General features: G+C 37.8%; 1 protein-coding gene across 1 annotated transcript in view; it reads right to left on the bottom strand.

Moving 5' to 3' along the window:
* Positions 1-6,976: 6,976 nt before the first annotated feature.
* The window catches only part of KNDC1 (kinase non-catalytic C-lobe domain containing 1), an 87,384-nt gene continuing 72,746 nt past the window's right edge, over positions 6,977-21,614 (bottom strand). The window contains exons 19-31 of the mRNA XM_063306574.1: positions 21,031-21,124; positions 20,837-20,934; positions 19,294-19,514; positions 17,975-18,088; positions 16,124-16,271; positions 15,715-15,897; positions 15,012-15,182; positions 11,919-12,001; positions 10,777-10,927; positions 9,786-9,908; positions 9,593-9,652; positions 7,478-7,635; positions 6,977-7,205 (exon numbers count right to left, since the gene is read on the bottom strand). Coding sequence (XP_063162644.1) covers positions 6,977-7,205; positions 7,478-7,635; positions 9,593-9,652; positions 9,786-9,908; positions 10,777-10,927; positions 11,919-12,001; positions 15,012-15,182; positions 15,715-15,897; positions 16,124-16,271; positions 17,975-18,088; positions 19,294-19,514; positions 20,837-20,934; positions 21,031-21,124 — 1,833 coding nt within the window. The remainder of the gene's footprint in view (positions 7,206-7,477; positions 7,636-9,592; positions 9,653-9,785; positions 9,909-10,776; positions 10,928-11,918; positions 12,002-15,011; positions 15,183-15,714; positions 15,898-16,123; positions 16,272-17,974; positions 18,089-19,293; positions 19,515-20,836; positions 20,935-21,030; positions 21,125-21,614) is intronic.

The raw sequence follows: 21,614 nt of genomic DNA, 5'->3' as shown, positions 1-21,614 counted from the left end.
TCCACATATAAACTATTTGAAGTTATGTGGAGCCCTTGCTGTAGGAGTGTCAGAGCCTGGGATTTTCTTTCCCTCCCTCCCATTTCCCAACTAGAAATGGTAATTTATTACTTGATAAATAAGGTAGGAGATGTCATAATTCTATATTACTTCTTTCTCAAAGAACTTCAGGGGCATCGGTAGCTGCTTCTCTTCCGGATTTGATCATCACAAATGAGAGAGGGGACCCTGGCAGAGAGGATTGCCTCAAGATCACCCCATATATTTTTGGCTGAATTACTGGACAGCCTAGTCCAATAATAGAGGCATTCGGGGAAGGAGAGAGGTTGAAAATTAGCCTGGTTCACACAACTGTCTGTTTTATGGAAGGAGGTGGAACTGGGTGAATTGATTTGTTTTCGGTGTTATTTCCACCATAAGAAAAATCCATATTTTTTTCCATAGATCCCTTTATCTTTTCCTACTGATCAGTAGACATATTTGTAAATAAATAAAAGGATAACTCTGCAACAAACGTTGGTGTTCAGAAAAATCAGTTTCAATGGAAGGATGAAAGAACTACATTAATTCAGGCTTCCTTGAGTGCAACTTAAAATGACAGACTTCCCTTTATTAAGGAATTATTTCCTATGGCCTCAAAACCTGTACTGAGGTATTATGTTTCTTACGCCAGCTCCATAAAGTAGGGTACAAGATTCTGAATTGCAAGAATATGATGGTATTAAAAATGAAAGAAGAGGCATTGGGGATTAATGCAACCAGTGTTCAAGCTACATTTTCACACTCAGTTGTTACCTTAAAACAATATGGGAACAATGCAATATAGTTTCTGTCAAGTGCAGAGGCACCATTCAGTTGCCTAAAGAACTTTCTGACTCCTTTTCCTCCGTTTTGGAAACATAAATTCCAACTCAAGGCAGCTTTGAGACAGATGTTTTGTTTTGTTTTTTGACATGTATAAAATCCACTCGTTATACCTGAGTGTGTAGCTTTCAGTGATCTTAGCTAATGCCTAATTCTGATTTAATTCACATAAGACAGTTTGTTTTAGCTACTATCTGTTGATAGTACAAATACACCAGACCATAAACCATAGTCGGCCAATTATAATGGTGATTTGTATTTGTAATACGCTGATTTGTATTACTGTTACAGACAGCCAGTGCAGTATATTGCTTGTGGTGTTTGATCTGGATCAGAGAAATCCAGAATGAAGCGTACACTCAACTGTAGACACTTAAGCAGAAAAATGGCTTACTACAGAGCAAGTTAGCCATAAATGATACTGCTTTATTCAACTCAGGTGAGTTATGTTGGGAGGGGAAATAAGGAAAGAGAGTTTTTAAAAAGCCGCTAGTTAGTCTTGGCTGGGAGAAAAACAGCCCCTAAACAAAAACACTAGAGTTTCCAGACTTACTCATCTATCCTGGGAAAACCCTATGCACAATTCATTTATCTGATCTTTGGTGCATAACCTGAAGGGAAATTCCTTTCTAATCAGATGAATGGTGCTCAGATGATCTTGACAGAGTTCCATCTATCTAGTCTTCCTTTATTTGTATTGCAACAGAGCAAGAATGTGAGATGGCAATCCAAAAGGCAGAATCCACATTTGGACAAAGCACTCTCTTGTCTCAAGGTTAATGTAGCCGCATGACAATGAAAGAGAGACTGTTCCTTTAAGGATGCTCTCTGTAGAAGGATGCTTATATCATGGTCTGAAGAGTTCATTGTTTCCTCCTATATTTGAACATTTTGCCCCATTAGCTTTTTTTTTGAATGATAGCAATTTTTCAGAAAAACAAAATACCAGTGCAAGTGCATGAGCTGTTTTGTCTTAGTAGCTAAGCCAAGTAATTCCAGTAAACTGTGTGTTTGCCATTGTGGCCTCTTTCATTCCTCTGTGGTACAACAGGCTTTGGCTGTGTTTCCAGGATTTGATAGGCATGACAGTATCCTAAACCCAGAAAGAGATCAGAGACATATTCTATAGAATATAATGGAAGGAGTGAATATTAACAAAAGTTTCTAACCAATTATCAGAGCAGGACTGGTACTTTCTCAGATAGTACTATTTCCACAGAATCTTGAAATGGGTGAAGCACAATGCCACAATTTTTTACTATACAGCATAGACCCTTGATCTCTACTTACTTCAGTGAAACTTCAGGGTGCATAATTCTGCAGTAGATTATGGCATTATTTTGAAACATAGCCAGATCTCATTCTGAAAGGCAGGACCAGTTGGCTAAGTTACAAATAGACCTGCTTTAACACTGGAGTATTATGCATTATATCCAATCCTGTGCCGTCCCACCTTTGCCAAGAACCAACAGAGTTCACCCAATAATTATATACTGGTCTGTAGCCAATGATTTTTATTAATGTGTTGAAATATACCCTACTTAGATAAACCAAGCAATTGAGTTGTAACCTGGCTAACCCTGCTTTTTTTGTTTTAATACTAGAAGGCAACTCTTTTTTGCATACTTAATGGGGGGTGGGAGGATATGCTGAGGACATGTATGTCATTCTACGAATTGGGAGTGACAAACCTGTGGCACTCCCAATATTGTTAGACTGCAATTATCATCAGCCACTGACAGCATGGCCAGTAATTTGGTGTGCAGGGTCTGGAGCCCAACCCTAAAGATCTCCAGGTTCTCTATTCCTGCCATAAACTCATCTCCTTAAGAAGCCTTCAACTTTTGCTTCACTGGATTTCAGCAGACCTTATGTTAACAAATATAAGGTGTCTGGAACTGATGGGAGTATAATGCCTTTCTGTCTTTTGGTAGATATATTTTAAGAATTTAATACCAGGATATATTTTATTGCATGGTGTGATTATCTTTATGATTTCTTCAAAATGGCAAATACAAAGAATAATGAAGGTGGCACTTTTAAAGACTAATAGGAATGTATTAAGTTTCCAACAAAAAAAAGCTTAAACCCCAACTCTCTCTCTCTCTCTCTCTCTTATCCCAAACTAAAAAGGTTTCCAGTGCCACCTTCTGGAAAAATAAGCAATTACGAGGAAAAGAATACTGTTATCTGATACAGCTATCATCGTTTCTCTAAAAAGTGTATTTTTTTTAAAAAAGTAACATTTTTTAAACTAGCATTTATACTACTTTAACATTTCTATTCCTTTATGGTCCTAATTGCACTTTTTCTCATCCATTTCTTCCATTCTTTGCCTTAAATCACCAGTTTACCTAAAACTTTTTTTCTGACTTAATTATTCTACAGATTTATTCAGTTCTTTAAAAAATTAATAGATTATGGAGTGTATTTCCCATCCATCCTCTATCTTTCCTCTTTATTCTGAAGTCAGCGGAAGCTAAATATAATTGACAAATGAAATGTAATAAATATGAACGCAAATACATGTGGAAGGGCACATATAAAACTGGCATCTTTGCTCAGCCTTACATTTACAATGACCCAAGCAATACATTCATCTATCTAGACATTAATCAACCGAAATAGGATGGAACGGCAATTTGTAGTCAAAGTAGTTTGCAACATGCTCTAATCCAGAAAGGCTTCTGTGATGCATCTCCTAAGAACTTCAATTACTCATAGACCTGAAAGCTACAATAGTGAGATACGGTGGAAGAAGGAGAGTGAGAATAATATATACCTTATGATATTGATTAGATGAGAATAATCTCATCCATCCCTGACTTTAATAAACCTTTCTGCCTCATTTTCATTTTTCATGACCCAGAGATGAATGCAATATTACAGCTAAAGTACCATAGTTAATATTTGATCATATTCACTGAAGTACTTGCTTTACATTTAAAAAGTTGCATCTTATCCCCCCGCCCAACACAGACAGTTACATAAATTTCAGCCCTACCAATTTGATAAGCCATATCCCCTTATGCCCTCAACCAGGGCAGGAAGTTATAGCGTGGCCTAGAGACTAAAGATTTCTTACTCTTGCTGTAGATTATGTATATTTCAGTGGTTTAGTGGTATAAACAATAAAAATAGCTTCATGTGGCTTCTCAAACTTCATTGAAAATAATTTAGAGTGGGAGGAGAGGTTGCTGCAGATGCATTAGTACAAGGTTTCAGTTTAAAGGCACAATGGGTAAAAATGCCTCTTTCTCCTGATGTTCAAGTCTATATCAAAATGAATCAGAAAATTTAATAGGAATTAAATTAGGCAAGAAGGGTCCTATAAATCAGTCATATATTTTCACATCATATCATAAGTTACTTTTAAAAGCAACACTTGGCTTAAAAATACTGACCACTTCATATAAAAATATAAGCAAAGTTTAATTAATAATTTATATATTGACTTGGGAGAACAGATCTAACTTTCTCAAAGACATCTCAAAGACATCTCAAATATTGGAAAGTAATTTATGCCATCAACAAAAGGGCACAGCACAGAATGACATAATCATTTGAAAAGAGGCTCTTTTAAAATAATTTTGATACTGTAATTTACAGAGAAATATTTGCTTATGAATAAACAATCATTTTTAATTTTTACAGACAAAATCTTAAGACTTGAAAAATAATTCCATAGAAAAATTCAAAAACAAAGATTTGACTGAACCAAAACATTCTCAAACAAAAAGAAAACATACCACTATTATTAACATTATTAAACTTCAGTAGGAAAATTAATACTAGGTAATATAATAAATACTTGCTTTAAAAAATGATTTAAATCCTTTGAAAGAAATCTGTGTACAATGGTAAAATTGTCCCAAACTATTCGTTTAACAGGTGCAATGTTATTATAGGAAATTATAGAAAAAGTAATGAAAGGGAAGTACATGCGTACAAAAAGTTACCCCAATCAAAAAGATAGCACACATGAGAAATGCATCATATTTGCCAGTTTATATGGAAATTATTCTTGAAAAGGAATCGTATGCTGAGTTAGAACCATAATCCAGAAAAAGATTTGCCAGCAGAGCTGAAGAATAGTATATACTGAACATGAATTATTGGAACAGATTTTTTAAAAAATCAGTGCTTGTGATTTGGAATTTGGCTCTGCTCTGAGCTCAGCTAATCTGACAGAAGAAACCAAATTTAGGTCTCGCAATTTCTGTATGCTGAGAGCTCAATCTCAGAAAGCCATGCCAACTCCCAAAACTTAAGAGATTTGGGGCAACAAATGGGCAACTAAATATTTTCTTATTACCCACTTTGGCTGGCACTATATGAGTACTCAGGTAGCATTATGTAATCAAGAAGTGGAAAATCTTTTGTCACTAGAGGGATACATCCCCATGGAGGCAATTGTGCGAGTGGTAGGACCACTCCCTTGTTGATGCACTTTTTTTTTCTTCTGATACCTTCTATTCTCTCTCCCAAGCAGCAAGCAGAACTTTCAATGGATGTCCTCCAAGTTGTCAGACCAAGGACTTTAGTTGCCCACCCTTTCAGCTGCAAGATTAATGTACTTCTTTTTGATTAAGGACCCTAGTTATATGGCCATTGTGGGGCTGCATTTTGAATTTGTTATGTCTGCACCTACATTGGAGCAAGGAATCCACATAATCAGGGTAAGCCCTGTTAGGTCATCATTGGTCTAAACTGGTTGCCTAGGGGCTACATCCAGGACTTGTCTCTTTGAATGTTGCCAACCTTTGTCTCCAGTTTCTCCCTTGGCCACCTAGTAAGAGATGTTGGCTATGGAGATGTTCAATGCTCTTATCCCACAGGCAGTGTTCTGCGCACTAGATTTTTCAAGCAGAAAAATCTGCTTGACAACATGCAGCAGAATTTTTTTTTACTTCTCTAGGCCTCCCCTCCGTGGTTTCTTCCTCATGACCAGATTCTTAGGAAAGAAGTTGCTAAATGCAGCAGCTAGAGTGGAAAAAGATGAACTATTGGGACTAATGGCAAAAATCCAGATGACTTCTAGTAGTCATTGGAGGTTTGCTATGCAGATCTGGTAGCCCAATTAAAGAGCTTCATGGGCAATTTCTCTCCCTTTCTCTCTCTGCAGTTCAGGAATGAGAAAAAAAAAAAGTGGGTTCCAAAATAGTTAAAACACTTTCTTTGGCTAGAAAAGGGCTGCCTTTCTGTACTTGAACGGTGGAAGTAAAGTTCTCTGAAAGCCAGCACCAAACTGGAATAGTGTTTTCAAAACTTCTTTCTCTATATGGAGGAGCAGCACTTCTTCCCATCCAAACATCAGTAGGGTGAGCTATGCGAGGCCTTTATGAAATCCGAGGAATCAAGCTTTATTGATGGAAGAAATACTGGCAGGGCCAGTTCCACTTTTGAATCTGTTTAATTTGGTGATCAATCAGCAGTGAAATGAGTTTCTGGGCAGGGATCTCCAAAGGGGAGTCAAGAAACTCAAGCTGGCAGCCACAACCACACAATCCAAGCCTGACCCCTTTTGTGCACCACATACGCAACACACATTAAAAAGGAGCCGGGCTTTGTGTGGTTCCAAGCAACAACTTTACTTTTTAGATCCCCCCCATGGATGCCCCCATTTCTCCAAATTTAATTGTCCTGAAATTTTCTGTTAAGACATGTTAAGCATTTGTGAAAAAAGGGGTCTTCTGACAAGATATACTCAGATTTAATCTTTTTCTGTAACTGTATCTTCAAGACAAAATAAAGATGGGAAAGGAGTTAGTATTAACTTCTTTACACACCTTTAGTAAGTCTTCTGAAGCTAACTCATTATTAAATGGAGAAACTTCTAGCAGGAATCTTGTATATGCTACCAAGAGCTTGGCAGTTCCAAACAGAAATTAAACCAAATGCAAATCTCAGTCAATATTGTTTTCAAAAAAGGGATTATTCTTTAACACGTAATTCTATGTATCCATAACAAGGAATAAGCTAAAAAGAAAATAGTTAAATCTGCATAGGGTTGCATTGCACAGTAAGCACAATTTCACACATGTAGCTATCTAGTAACTGGCCCAGGAATGTGTTTCTTTAAACAAAAATTGCTCAAGAGATATATAAACAGTTACTGAAACATCACTTTCATCCTTTGTAATGCATCTTGAATTTTTCGGGATTGCTTTTCAGGTTTCTGATGAAAGTTGGCATAATTATCAGCTGCTAACGCAAAGATGTCTGCATCATTAAGAAAAGCTATTCTTTGTCTTAAGAAATCTTGCAACTGGCAATCTGGTGGGGACATGTAGGGGTTTTCTTGAAATGCTTGAACTTGGCTTACAACTTTTGCAATATTTCTTAAAAGAGAAAAGATGAAAGAAATCAGTTAGGTTTTTTCCCATAAAGTAGGGGAATTAAACACTGTGTTATGTGCTTAATGTTCAAATATTTTTTTCAATAAATGTACATAAAATGTTCTACAATAAATAATCAAAACATTCAATTTCTCTTGCCTTTAAACATTTCATAAATTAATACACTGAATATGTTCTTTTAAAGTTATTGTGTTCTATATTAACCTGCAAGACTGTATTCCACTTTACTAAATTCCATGCCATAAAAACATTACCTAAGTTTAGTCCACTTATATGAGCCATTTCGCATCGTAAATCCTCCAGTTTCAAGCTGCTGAATGTGCATGGCCAGTATATGCGCTGATGGAATTGTTGGAGATGTTTTAAACCTCTCTCCTTCCATTAAACACAAATTGTCACTTTTTAAAAATACCTAATATAATGCATACAGACAGACATATTAAAACAGGGCATAACCATTGATAGCAAAGTCTTTCCTATGTTGTAAGAAACATTTTTGGTATAAAAAATATTTAAGGAGAAAGGACTTGGATTTGGGGAAAAAGAATAGATATTATAAAATGTATATTATACATTATATAATGTATAATGTAAATAATGTATAATAATGTCTTATCCTTGGACTTGGATTTTTATGCCAGATTTCAATCCTGGAGAATATAAAGAGAAATTGTAAAATGTTATTTGTTTTGGAAAGCCCTTTGGGGAACCCTTCAAGGAGACAAGCATTCCAGATCTTTGGAGGAGCAAATACTGCCTATCACTTGCAGGTAGTCCTTGCTTAACAACCATTCATTTAGTGATGGTTTGGACTTACAACGGTGCTAAAAAACAGACTTAGGACTGGTCCTCACACTTACGACTGTTGCAGCATCCCCGCAGTCACAATTTGGGAGCATGGCAACCGGTTCACATTTATGACCATCACAGTGTCCCATGGTCGTGAGACCATTTTTGACCTTCCTGGCTGGTTTCTGGCAAGCAAAATCAGTGGGGAACCACATGATTCACTTAATGACCACGTGGTTCACTTAATTCCTGCGGTGATTTGCTTAACGACTGCTGCAAAAAAAGTCATAAAATTGGGTTGGATTCGTTTAATGACCGCTTCGCTTAGATACCAAAATTCGGGTCTCAGTTCTGGTTGTTAAGCCAGGACTACCTGTATACAAACTGTACATACATACTGTACACATATACACATTTGTTTGTACTACTGCTAACAGTCATTTTCTTATTGCTAAAAGCAGAAGACACTGATAGATTTACTTTTAATAAAAATAAGACATTATATGTATCAAAAGTAAGTGTTTAAAAATGTTCTCATCCCACAATGCAGGAGCTAGAGAAAAACAATTCAACATTCTTCAGCTTCTGCAACTAAATCTGAAATGTTACAACTGCATATAAAAAGGCAGAATGTGAGGGAAATAGAAACAAACTAAAGGACCATTCAGTTTGTGTTTATCCTCATGTTTATAGGAGAGCATTTAAAAAAACAACAACAACCAACAGCCTTCCAATTCTTCGTTCACCCACTGTCAGAGAGGCCATGATTATGACATTTACAAGAAGCACCCTGGAGCTTAATTGGCCTAAGGGGATGATAAACCATTAAGTGGAGCAGATGGGGACAAGATTTCCAATGAAGGCAAGCCAGCGTGTAGAATAGGCGGAATGTCAGTCCTTGATCAGAAAGATCTTGTTCAATTTTCTACTCAGCCTTAAATTTGTCTCTGGTTTGGGAACCGTTTCTCCGTAAGCTGCCCTGAAATAGTTGGAGGAAGGCTTGAATACAAATATATAAAAAGTAAGCAAGCTCTACTGCTTCCCTGCTTCCAAATTTTCAACAGCTCCCCCCCCCCCGTTTCTTGAGAATAGACACACTGATGTATATAAAGGAAGGCACAGAGTACGTGCTCCTTTTTAACATCTCCAGTCCAGTCTAAGCTGGGAGAACTTGAAATGATCTTCAATAATATTGTCTCACACTGGATGAAGGAACATGTTGGCCTAGAGTTTCCATGCCTGCTCAGATGCATCAGTATACTATCTCCTTAACCCATTAATTAGTGCCTATCCTGTAGATTGGGGTGGGGTGGGGTGTGTGCTTAGGCAAGTCATCCACAGTGAACTGCATAGCCATGGCCCACAAACTGAGAATATGCTTGTGGTGCCTCAGCTTCTAGGGGGCTCAGTGTTAAGCAAAGATTATGGCATGTTGCCCCTTTGACCATCTCAAACAGGAACAAATCAATGTTCCCAGGCTTGCCAGCAACTAAACAGCTTGCCTGTGCTACAAAAATTTCTGAGGAACAGCCCTATTTCCATTCACAAAGCAGATAAAAGAGCTTATTTTTTTACTGTACCTCTACAGCCTTCAGTTCTTCCAGTATGTCAGAAACTTTAGAAGGCAAGCTTTTCCAAATCTAACAGAAATAAAAGTAAATTTTAGTCTTCTGAATATTACAAGCGGAACACATTGTTTGCATGCTCCAATTATTATAAAGAAGTATACTGCCTGTATAAACTGCTAATAAACACTGTATGCACTGTACTCACAGGCAATTGTCTGACAATGAGATTTTCCAGGCCTCTTAGGATTTGCATTGCAGTGGCAAAATTTCTTTGTTTGTAGCAACACTTTGCGATGAACAGAAATTTTGATACTAAATTCATCTGCACCTGGAGAACAAATAGAGTGTATCTTTTACAATACTTATCACTATTCTATGCCAATGTGTGTAACCGATGCTTGGAAAGCCCAACACTCAACGACAAACCACATTTCTAGGAAACACTCCATTTATTGCTATACAGTCGGGCAGAACACGATTATTATATGAAGACAAGTGGAAATAGCTAAATGCTTTCAATTCCAGCTAGCTAAATGTGATGAAATTCATTATTCATCAGCAACCAAAACAAAATGCTGGTTAAGAATGGGGATTTGGTGTCAGATTAAATATATTACTATAATTGTTTTGTTTGCTGAAACCACAAAGCACATATTCTATGTTTTTTCCCCATGAATCTCTTCTTTATCAGACTTATTACTTAACTATAAAAACTGTGCTTTCTAGTAATTTTCTGGTTACTAAGTAATAATCATGTGCATTTCTGAGAAGGGGGAGAGAGAGACTTTATTTTGGTTAATGACCAGAATATAGCAAGATAAAATATGATAAAATACAATAAAGCATCCATGCAAATTATGAAATTAAATCTAAAAACTCTATAAAACTAAATAATTAAACTATAAAATCCATTGACATATGAAAAAAAAAAAAAAAAAACCCCAGTGAGTTATCCTGGTGCAATAAAACTATCCTGGTGCAATAAAATATATAGCATGCAAATTATAATATCTAATAATACAGTATTTAATAGGCATAAAGTATCAGGGTTCAGAGTCTATATTCTTGTAAACAATTAAGCACTTATCCCCTTTCAGTATCTGCAAGCAACGGAGCTGTATTTAGAGACATTCAAAGAAACTATGTCAGACAATAGACGCCAAAGATACATGCATTCCTGAAACAGGAATTCATACCTTAGAACTGTAGCTGGTGACAATTTCAGCAGCAACCCAGGTACTGACATTATCTGCATATTTTAAAAGCCGCAGGAGGTAATCATCTTGGATACAGTTTTTCACAAAAAGGTTATAGGCTGGAGTAGATGACAGGTCAGAGGAAGAAGCCCTGTAACAGAGAACAAAGATTTACAAAACTTACAGAACACGTGTCTAACTATGCAAAGCTAATACAATTCACTGCAAGGAAAGCAATAGATGGGACTGTATTTATCTCTGATCTCAAGGGATATAGGATCAAAGCTCAAAGATATGAGTAACCTAGATTTGCAGGAAAAACATGATTTTCACAACGTTTTATAACTGGCAAGCACAAGCCTAAGCACCAAGCAAATGCCTTGGAGAACTTGGTTAATGTCCTCAAGTTCTGCAGTCTTTGATTTGTCTGCCTTAATGGCCCAGTTGATGCCAGGAATAAAACTAGACGTCTAAAAATTGTTCCTATCTCACTCCATCTTATGTAGGTCTGTATAAGTTTTTATCGTTTAAACTGCCCTTCCACTTCCATCCATCTCCACAACAGTAACACCACTAAATTTCTCATTCATCCCTCTTCTTTTTTTTTAGGCTAATATCTCAAACTATCTGGGTAGCCGTGTCTGGAAATTTACTGGAACATTTTCCAAAATCTGAACCAAACCCCTTTCTCAGAAAGGGTCCCCCTATCAGGAAAACAATCTGGGGGAGGCTGAAGGGAAATACAGTTCATACTGTGAACGCACAGGGGCACTGCAGGATATTTTACTACTTAATAAGTAGAACAGTTAGTGAGTTTGTTACAGTGCCCCTGGGTGCCACGGCTCACACTTTGGGAACTGCTAGGGGCTTCCTTAACTGAAAAAGTTTGGGAGCCTCTGCCTTAGGGGTAAACTTATTCACATGGTTCTGATTAAATGAACTGTCTTCTATTCTGCACATTTTTAATCCACCTAAGAAGGACCAAGTATCACAGGGTTTCTGCAGAGTCCCCACATATCAAAAGAAGCCGCTCCTAAATAATAGCTTTACCCCTGTAATTAAAGCCAAGTAGAAGCTAAATATTCTGACATATCAGCAGTTTTCCACTTTCATCAGCAGAGTTGGCTAAATAGCAAACTTACTTTGGGAGAGGCACAGTTTTATCTTTGACTCCAAGCAGTCTTGAATTTAGAAAATGCACTGGGTGACATTTATGGAATATTTCCTAAAAATATAAAATAAAATTGCTGTGTATTATATATTCTGTTCTGCCTACTTCCATTATTGTATTTTCTAATCCAAACTCACATAGCCTCTTAAGAAATGACCCAGAAAAACACACCAATTATACCAGTAAACCAAGAAGCATTAGTGGGATCTCTTTACATTCCATCCATTTCTCACCCATTAAAAGTCATCCTACAAAACGATCACAGCAATTTTAGTGCAAAAAATTAGTCCTGAGCCCAACTGAAATAGATCCTTAGCAGTTTCATTCACCAATGCCTAAAGTTGGTCAGAAGCAGTCCACTCCTATAAATATGCATGCCACCAACAGGAGTCAGCATCCCGCAAACCTTGTTTCAGCTTTGAAGCTATGCAGGCTCAGATCTTATTGGTACTTAGATGGGAGGCCACCAGAAACTACTAGAGCTTCTAGTTAGATTGGAAAGTAAAAAACAAACCAACTCAAAGAAGGGAATGGCAAACAAGCCCATTTTTGTTGCCAAGAAAACAGAATCTGTCCATGTAGTCTACAGGAGCCAAATGCAACTTGAGGAGATTCTACTTTTAATCGCTGTTCATATCTTTCAAGTCCAATATACCATTTAAGGAATCTCATATCTTTCAAGTCCAATATACCATTTCTCTTTTAAGGAATCTGGGATCATTGCTTCTCACAAGTATTCTGGAGGTTCATGTAGGACTGAAAAGTTGCTTGCTCTATTGTGAGCGACTGCTGCCATTGAATGTATTTATGCGTCTAAATTGGTTGGTGGAGTCTCAGTGTTCAATGATTGGGTGTGGCAATGGGTGTGGCCAGAGATCTGAAAGTACATTATTTTAGTATTTGAAATTTAGGAACGTTACTCTGGCAATAATACTGTACATATTTATCACAGAATATGCTACACCAAATAATTATTTTTTCTCCCAAGTGAATATGAATAGGACTTTTCTTAAAGTTCGACAAACGGATTTGGGGAAGAAATTGTGCTTCTCTAACTTGAAAAAGGCTGAGGTACAATTTCAACTTCAGTTTTATTAGGTAGCTGTTTTAAAATAAGCAGAAATCATTTTTTGACCACCATCCAGCTCTGCAATGCCATCCACAAGATGGTTCCCATGCTGATGTTCAGACTGAAAAATGACCCCTCTCTGCAGGATAAGATTAAAATAGCACACAGATTAGGGTGGTCTTAAAGTATGTAGTGGGCCTGTTTCCCCTCTTTGAACAGAAGTCTCTGAATCTGATCTATTCTGACTTTAACAATGGTCATTATGATCTCATGCTCCACAATGGTCATTCAAAAAAGAAAAACAAACTTTTGATATTGACTCTGATGGGTGGGAAGATTCATCCTAGTAATCAGGCCTGTGTTCCTATAGGGGTTTTCTTTGCAATAAGTAAAACAGACCCTATTTTTTTACTATCATAATCTACACTCTCCTCTGCTGTATCCTTATTCCAATTCTGTAGTGTAAAGAGCCAGAAAAGGAAGGAGGGAAAAGCAGCGATAGAGCTAAACTTCGCTGATATTGTCTGATGGGACAAGTCCACACAGCATCTCACATGACAAATTTTATCCAGGATGGGTCAGTTGTTAGTTGTTAAAGCCATAAGAAAATTTTCAAGTGCAAAAACCTGTGCTTATATTTATTTCATATACTTAACAAACGTATATGCCTCCAATCGTAATTGACTCACTACATTATCATCAGATCAAAATAAACAATAAACAAAATGCCATACTAATCCATTATTAAATTAACAATTGGAATCCAGTTCTGAATGGTGTTCAATCAATCCCCAAATTGCCTTAGATTACTCTAATTGACAGCAATATTGCTATTATTCCAAAGGTGAAAAAAAATATCTGCCTAGGACAGTGATGGTGAACCTTTTGGGCTCGGCATGTAAACAATTCGGAAAATGCCTAACTTGACTCTGCTGGCATGTCACCCCCCCTGAACAAAAGAGAGATAATTCTTTACATATTCATTTATTTTTAAAAAAATACAATCTAATTTTGGGCAGCCAAAAGGGCAGAGATGCAGGGGGAGATGGTGGGTGGAACTGCAGTGCCTTTTGTTCGTTCAGTTTCTTTGGAACTCAAACAGGAATAATAGTTGTTGCCGGGTGTTGGTGAACGCTGGCATGTCACCCAAAATGTGTGTCACCTTTGACATGAGTGTCATAGGTTCGCCATCACTGGCCTAGGATCTTCTTGATTCTTGTGTGTCACACTGCTTGTGGTGATGGAGATATTTTTATATTTATTTTCTGATACAAGACCCTTCATCAGGAGGCAAAGCACTACGGAATGGGTAGGCAAAACAGTGCCCACTGGCATCAACATGATCTGAGACATCTGCCTTGGTGCCTACCAGGCTCCCTGTTCTGACTTTAAACAGTATTATTTCAAGAAGATAAATTAAATAGGAAGTGGACATTCTGCAAAGAGAAAGTACCAGCATTTAGCATCCTCTTGGAGCAATTTCTCTGGGCCCCACAAAGGGATAGTTTGGCTTCCAGTAAATGCCTCTTGACACCTTAATTTGATTATTTTTGGGTCACTGTTGTTTTAAATTCTACCCAAGACACTTAATCTCTTCATTAACTAAAAGCTAGTATTTCAAAGTACTTACTTCTAAATAACCTCTTTCGATCCAAATGAAAACTGGCATGATTTTCCCTTCGTAGGGAAAATCTGTAGGCAATGCTCTAGCTTGCCTACAAATTTCATCCCATTCTGGAGAAAAATAATAGAACTTACAATGGTTTATATGGGATGAAGAGGTTTCTCCTTGGGGTCAGTGAGTCAGCTCAGACAACCTCTGAAGAAAATCAGTGCAGATTAGGCTATTGACACAGCTGTAGTTTGGTCTTTCAAAACAGATTCAGTGGTTTCTCCACATTCTGAATATATTGTTATATACAACCGAAGTGTTACAGCACAGCAATATTTAAATAGTATACTGCTAAAACCATGGTGACATAAAATCCATTTTACCTGTTCTAATAGTGTCAGCTGACAACAAAGCTGTTGCGCAGTATATTCTGTTAAGAAATATGGAGCCTCCGTTATTCTGATGCAGAAGCCAGAGAATTCTTCTGGTGCAGGTTTATGATACAACTGGGGTACAATAGCTTCAGTGCCTTTTGACAGTCTCCAGCTAAGACGCTGTTTGAGAAAAACAAAAGGCATTAGCTACATCTCTCCACAAGCAAAACTGAAACCATTCTTACATAAGGTACATTTTAAATTTATAGGCAAGCTTCTTGGACTTCTTGGATTTTCCTTGCATAAATTTCATTACTTCAACACTCATGTATATGTGAGAGCAGAAGAGATTCTACAAATATAACCAAACAGGACCTCTTCTACAAACCATATTCTTTCTAGATGCCCCCTTTATGAAAACAGATCGCATATATCAATTATTTCAGGCAATTAACTGCTGTTTGGTTTTGTCTAACTAAGAAGGCAGGTTAGAAGATGTAACCTGCGGAGGGGTAGTTTTCACAACATCGATTAGAAGTTCTATCCTACTCCAAATCAAGATTCCCTTCTTAACTTAGATGTAAAGCTTCCATGATGACTTAGCTAAGGCACTCTTTCAAGCAACAGTCCTAAGACTACAACGTATAGTAAGAAAGAATAAAATTGGATAGTATCATATGTGAATATAAAGCAAATTAGGGAAACTATATACCTTTTGTAAAGCATTTGTGGAGTCCCTTCTGCATGAACAAGGCAATGATTGTGCTTCATTGATCTCCACCCCTTGTTCCCGTTCTTCCGTCTTGCAGAACTGAGAAATAGTCCTCTCCTTTTTGCTAGCAACGTTGTTAAGTAATGACAGCAACTGTCTGCCACAACCATTGAGTGGTACTACCTACAAAAAGTCAGTGATTATATTCTTCTATTTCAAACTGGGTCTTAATTTATCTGAAATAATTTTTGTTTTGGTCAGAAAAGCAAGCAAAGAGAGTGCATGGTTCCCACCCCCCACATTCTCATCCAATTATATTTAGACTAATGTTCTGCAATATTACATGCCATAACTTAAAATTGATTTCGATGGCATTTACGTTAAGCTTCCTGTCAAAGCAGTTAATTACCTTGGAAATGATAAAGTCTTTTAGTATACGCATGAAATCAGGGTTTATGGTAAAGTCTACAGTGTAACAGTCTTCAATCCAAGCTTGAAGAATGGAGAAGCTGCGGTGGTATATTTTGCTAAGCAATGAAGAAGATTCCAGGCTGGAACTAAGAAAATAAAATAAAAAAAATGATGAATTGGTGTTTTCACCTGGCTTAAATATTCAAAAGGATTATCTGTCTTAGCTTATTACTTCACATGTAATAAAAATGTAACTTTCTTTTTTAATCAAGAACAAAAACTGTTGAAACCTGATTATAGGTTTTGGCCTAAAGGAGAATGTGCAATCAATGAGACAATTGACCAAACTTAAACTGATGCTCTTAGGGATTTCCTCATGTCCCCTAACTCTGGTGTGAAAATGTATCAGTAACTGTTTTGGCCACTTTAGGCTGCTGCAGGTACCTCTGAACCCTAGGAATTGCCTCCTAGAGCCATTTTGGCTTGGACTGGAGGAGAAATCACTTTCTGAAGCACTTGTTAAGTCTTATGCAGCTCCTTTTAAACATGGTTTTAGTGTTGTTTTGAAAGAGCTCTACACCTGTGCTTAAAATGTTTTACTAGTACTGGTCCCATACAGGTAGTCCTCACTTAACAACCATTTGTTTAGTGATGGTTCAGACTTACGACAGTGCTGAAAAAACTGACTTACAACTGGTTCTCACACTACTGTTGCAGCATCCCCGTGGTCATGTGATCACGATTTAGGCGCTTGGCAACCAGTTCACATTTATGACTGTTGCGGTGTCACATGGTCACGTGATTGCCATTTTTGACCTTCCCGGCTGGCTTCTGGAAAGTAAAAACAATGGGGAACTGCGTGATTCATTTAGTGACCATGTGGCTCGCTTAAAGCCCATGGTGATTTGCTTAACAACCGACGCAAAAAGGTTGTAAAATGGGGTCAGATTTGCTTAATGACTGCTTCACTTAGCAACCAAAATTCCAGTCTCAATTGTGGTAGTTAAGCAAGGACTACCTGTACCATGTAGAAGATTTCAATTAAAGAGAGCTGGGTTCTACTAGCTTTGTATTGCTGTTTCTGACATCACTGGAGGAGTTGCTTTTGTCAGTAAGAGGTTTCCTGGGGCTGCTTTTTTTCACTCTTTTTATTACTTGAAATAGGGCAAGTGGCACTATCTTGCTTGCTCCATTCGGGCTCCATGGCCACGCCCAGGCCATTTCTAGGTGATGCTGGACATCAAGTGGACTTGCAGCTAACATGCCATTCCTTGGCAGCATTAGTCAAGGTCAGAGCTCATTCTTTACCAATCACTCCCTACTTCTCTCTACAACCCTGTGGTCTCTCAACTGGGTTTATGCTTGTTTGGAAGAGTGCTAAGCCCGTATTTAAAAACAGGTATAGCACTCTTTCAGAAGACTGTTAAACCTACGTCATAACCCAACTGATAGGTAGCTAAATAGCCTGTTCTGAGCACCTGCTGACATTCACCCAATCCATCCATGCTGGCGAGACACTTTATTTCCCTTAGTGGGCAGCACCTGGTGCAAGAGAAAATGAAGGCAAGGAAATCCACCAATCACTTTCCTTAACTTGTTCGCATCAAAACTCTTAAGGATAGCACCAATTGCTAACCTTCTTACTGTGGCAAGAAAAAGGCTTGGAGGTCCAGGTGGAAAGTTTAAAGCCGGCAAAAACTTCTGCTGACACAAGAACAAGTTTATTTGGCTGCGTCCTTTGACGACAAATTAAGCGATACTTTATAATTGTGAAAAGGCACATGGTGAAGGCCACTGAAATACTAGTGAACTCAAAGATACCTGGTTTCAATGGGGTTTCATTACATACCTGGGTGAGGTAATTCTGATTCTATCAAGAAGAAATTGTAAAAGTTCCTCTTGTGAGCAGAAATAGCGAAAAGCGAACAGAAACTGTTGCACATAGCCTTTTAAAAATGCATTTCTGAAGAATACAAAGGAAAACAATAATGCAAGCTAAAGTATGCTTTATTTGGACTCAAGCATAACAAAAAGTAAGAAGCAAAAGGAAATGATTCAACTAGATATCACTTATATCACAATTTCTTTTCGTTGTTGTTCTTATTGAAATACATGTAGTTCTTTTAACATGTATGATATCAAGTAACATATTTCCTGAAATTGTTGTAAGCCACCCTGAGGGAAAAAAAACATTTGTAAGGGAAGTCTACACATTCTAAAAATTAATTTTGTGTTTAAAAATTGTAGAAGCAAGCATCAGCCTAAGAAGTGCACAAAGCTAGTACAATTTCTGTTAGTCTGGATGCTTAAAAATGTAGTAAGAAAGGGATATTTCCAGAAGGTAACAGCTCTTCTTGCCTTCCCTAGCCACTAAATGACAGGTGCCTTTTCACTGGACTGTAGTCCAAAGAACATGTGAAAAATAACTCAGGAGGCTTCCTCTCTGCCCCCCATGCCTAGACTTTTTAAAGGATTGCAGAAAATAAACATTCTAGCCTAGCAATCATTCTTTTCTTCTCTTGCTTTTACAAACCAACCAGTGGGATGGTCACTGAAATAAGGTTGACAGTCATTCCTCTTTTGAAGTCTAAGATCTTGCACAAATTCACTATTTATATACAGGAGTATAGTGGTGCTTTTATTTACATAATGTGCTATTAATTTGGGACAAGAAGACTGAAAGTTCTGGAAGACTTCTGATCCCAACTCCAGGCAGAGTGGAAACCATTTCCCTCCATTACTGAAAAATGAAGGAAAAAAGTAAACATGTGATCTAACACAGGGTTCCTCAACCTTGGCAACTCTAAACTGTGTGGACTTCAACTCCCAGAATTCCTCAGCCAGCAAAGCAAAGCTGGCTGGGGAATTCTGGGAGTTGAAGTCCGCACAGCTTAGAGTTGCCAAGGTTGAGGAACCCTGATCTAACACCTCCCTTAACTGCAGAACAATTTTCTTCTTTTGCCCTCCCAACAAACATTATATTGCCACAGACAAGAACACTGGAATAGGTCTATAAAGCTGCTGTACCCAATCAGGCAACACCAAGCTATGGACCAATATAACATTTTCTGATTTTTCTAGGGAATACAAGAAGTGGCCTTAAGATTAGAACTGATACTCAGTTCTACTGTACCATAATCTTTTGTGGAATTGAACATGAGGCTGTACCTAGAATAGAGATATGCCATTAATCCAAGTGGTGTCCCAGCTTGAAGATTTCTTGGGCAATTTTGATTGTCATTATACTGAGCTTTACTTTGGGTTTTATTTATATGATTAAAAAGTAGCATGCCATCTAAGGCACTGATGTCCAGTGTTTCATTTCTTCCCATGTTGACCACTGTAAGAAAGTTGCATGGTTCAACTCCCCATTTTTCTGCATACATAATCTGCAGCACAAGGAGATAAGAAGCAAACAAACAGAAAAGATACAAAGGAAAAAATGCTTCCAAAAAGATGTATACGGAGTGGGAAGGCAAAAAAATATATGCACTACTGATATACAAGTCTTTTTTTCCCCCCTTCAAGTCAGTTTTTGACTCCTGGAGACTGCCTGGACTAAGGCCTGCAGTTTTCTTGGCAAGGCTTTTCAGAGGTGGTTTGCCATTGCCTCCTTCCTACGACTGAGAGAGAGTGACTGGCATAAGGTCATGCAGATGGCTTCATGCCTAAGGCTGGACTAGAACTCATAGTCTCCTGGGTTCTAGCCTGGTGACTTAACCACTACACCAAACTGGCTCTCATACAAATCTTTAGGCACACAAATAGTTGTACGCTGCACTTGCAAAGTTGCAACAGTGATCTGAAGCAGCTCCTGGGAAATCAAGGCAGAAGCATGTGGTCTCTTAATGTCGCTGAAGTTGCACTCTCACCATCCTTAACCACTGACTGTGCTGGTCAGGCAGATAAGAATCCACAACCCCTAATGAGCAGAGATTCCCCACTGCTGTGACAGATAACACAGAAAGGCTGTCAAAAATTCAAAGCTGCTTTATGAACTAACGCACCTCCCATTCTACAAAGTGAAGTGAAGCTCCTGTGTTGCTTTGTTTTGCATTGTTGTTTGGACCTCTTCCTATATATCCAACAGCTGCTTTGTGAAGCAACAGAGACCCCAGCAGTAGTAGAAATTTCCTTGGGAAAGCTGATTTTGTGGCCTGCACAGTAAAAAGCATGAGCACCTCACCCTGGACTGTATTTTAGCACCCTGGTCCTAACAATGGCCAACCAGAAGTCAAAGTGGGTAAACGTAGCTAAAATGAATGTGGTATGCAGCAGAAAACAAGCCTAGTCATTACCTCAATAGTATTGTTGAGTATATTTATTTTTCTCTGTACTTCAAATATGAATAATTTTTACTGAAGGTTGCCCTATGGTAAGGCAAAACTGCTTCCCACACAAAAGGCTGGTTTTACCGCTAGGGATGGGATCAGGAAGTATAATCAGCATTCCAGAGATGTCACAACAGTATTACTTGTACATCATAATGACTTTCATTAGTATTTGGCCTGTCTGAATGGCTCTCTTGCCAAGAGGGAGAAATAGTCTGGGCGATGAAGAATCCAGCTTTGCAGCTTTAGCTAATTAGAGCAATGTTATTTTGGACAACTGCAGTTGTCACCTTAACAGTGTGTCAATACATGGAAGCTTAGGCTTTCACTGACCCAGAAATGGATATCCATTTCCAATTTTTGAAAAATCATATAGTTACCTGTAGATACTTCTTCACAAGTTCAAGAAACTGCATCTTTGATTTCATTTCTTCTATCTGTCTCTCCAATTTTGGCAACAAAGTTTTCATTTCTCCACCTCAAGATGTGAAAAGTGCAATCAGAACCACGTGGCATCAGCACAGATAAACAATTGCTATAGGATAGCTATTAAAATTTCATTTCACAAATATACCTTTGCTGCTTCTCTCTTTATACAACAGCCTCTGGTAGAAGGTTATGCTCTTTCTGTAATTTTTTGTCTCAATCATTATCAGCTGGTCAAGTTCCTGATGGAAGAGGCAGAACACTATGAAAGTGATGCTGTGATGACCCAGCCATTTCTCTGCAGGCTTCTGATAAGGAAAAGCTGAGCAGCATAAGGACCAATCCAAGAACAAGTTCATCAAGATACCTAGTAGCACATCATGCTATGCTTCGTATTAGATCTCCCCAGTTCCTAGCCAGTCTCTATGATATCTAACCATGGATATAGTTTATGGCTTGCTCCAAGTGAAGATATGATCCTCCACGTTCTGGTTTCAGCAACCCCCATACCATATCTGGTGCAACATGTGAAAGGAAGATAGAAGGCATAACAAGCCATTATGTATCTGAACAGCTGCTTATCAAATCTCTCCAACATCTGACCACTGTGTCTGAAGTAACAAATACATAAGCCAGTAAATAAGACTTATTTTAGCATATCTCTACATTTTATGTGAAATAATTAATAAATGAGTAAATGAAATGTTAATAATATATATTTCTATATTTCTT

The sequence above is a fragment of the Candoia aspera genome, chromosome 6 (assembly GCF_035149785.1).
Source record: "Candoia aspera isolate rCanAsp1 chromosome 6, rCanAsp1.hap2, whole genome shotgun sequence".
In the NCBI taxonomy this organism is placed as follows: Eukaryota; Metazoa; Chordata; class Lepidosauria; order Squamata; family Boidae; genus Candoia; species Candoia aspera.
The sequence above is the reverse complement of the archived record's forward strand: the minus strand, read 5'-3'. Positions and strand labels throughout refer to the sequence as shown.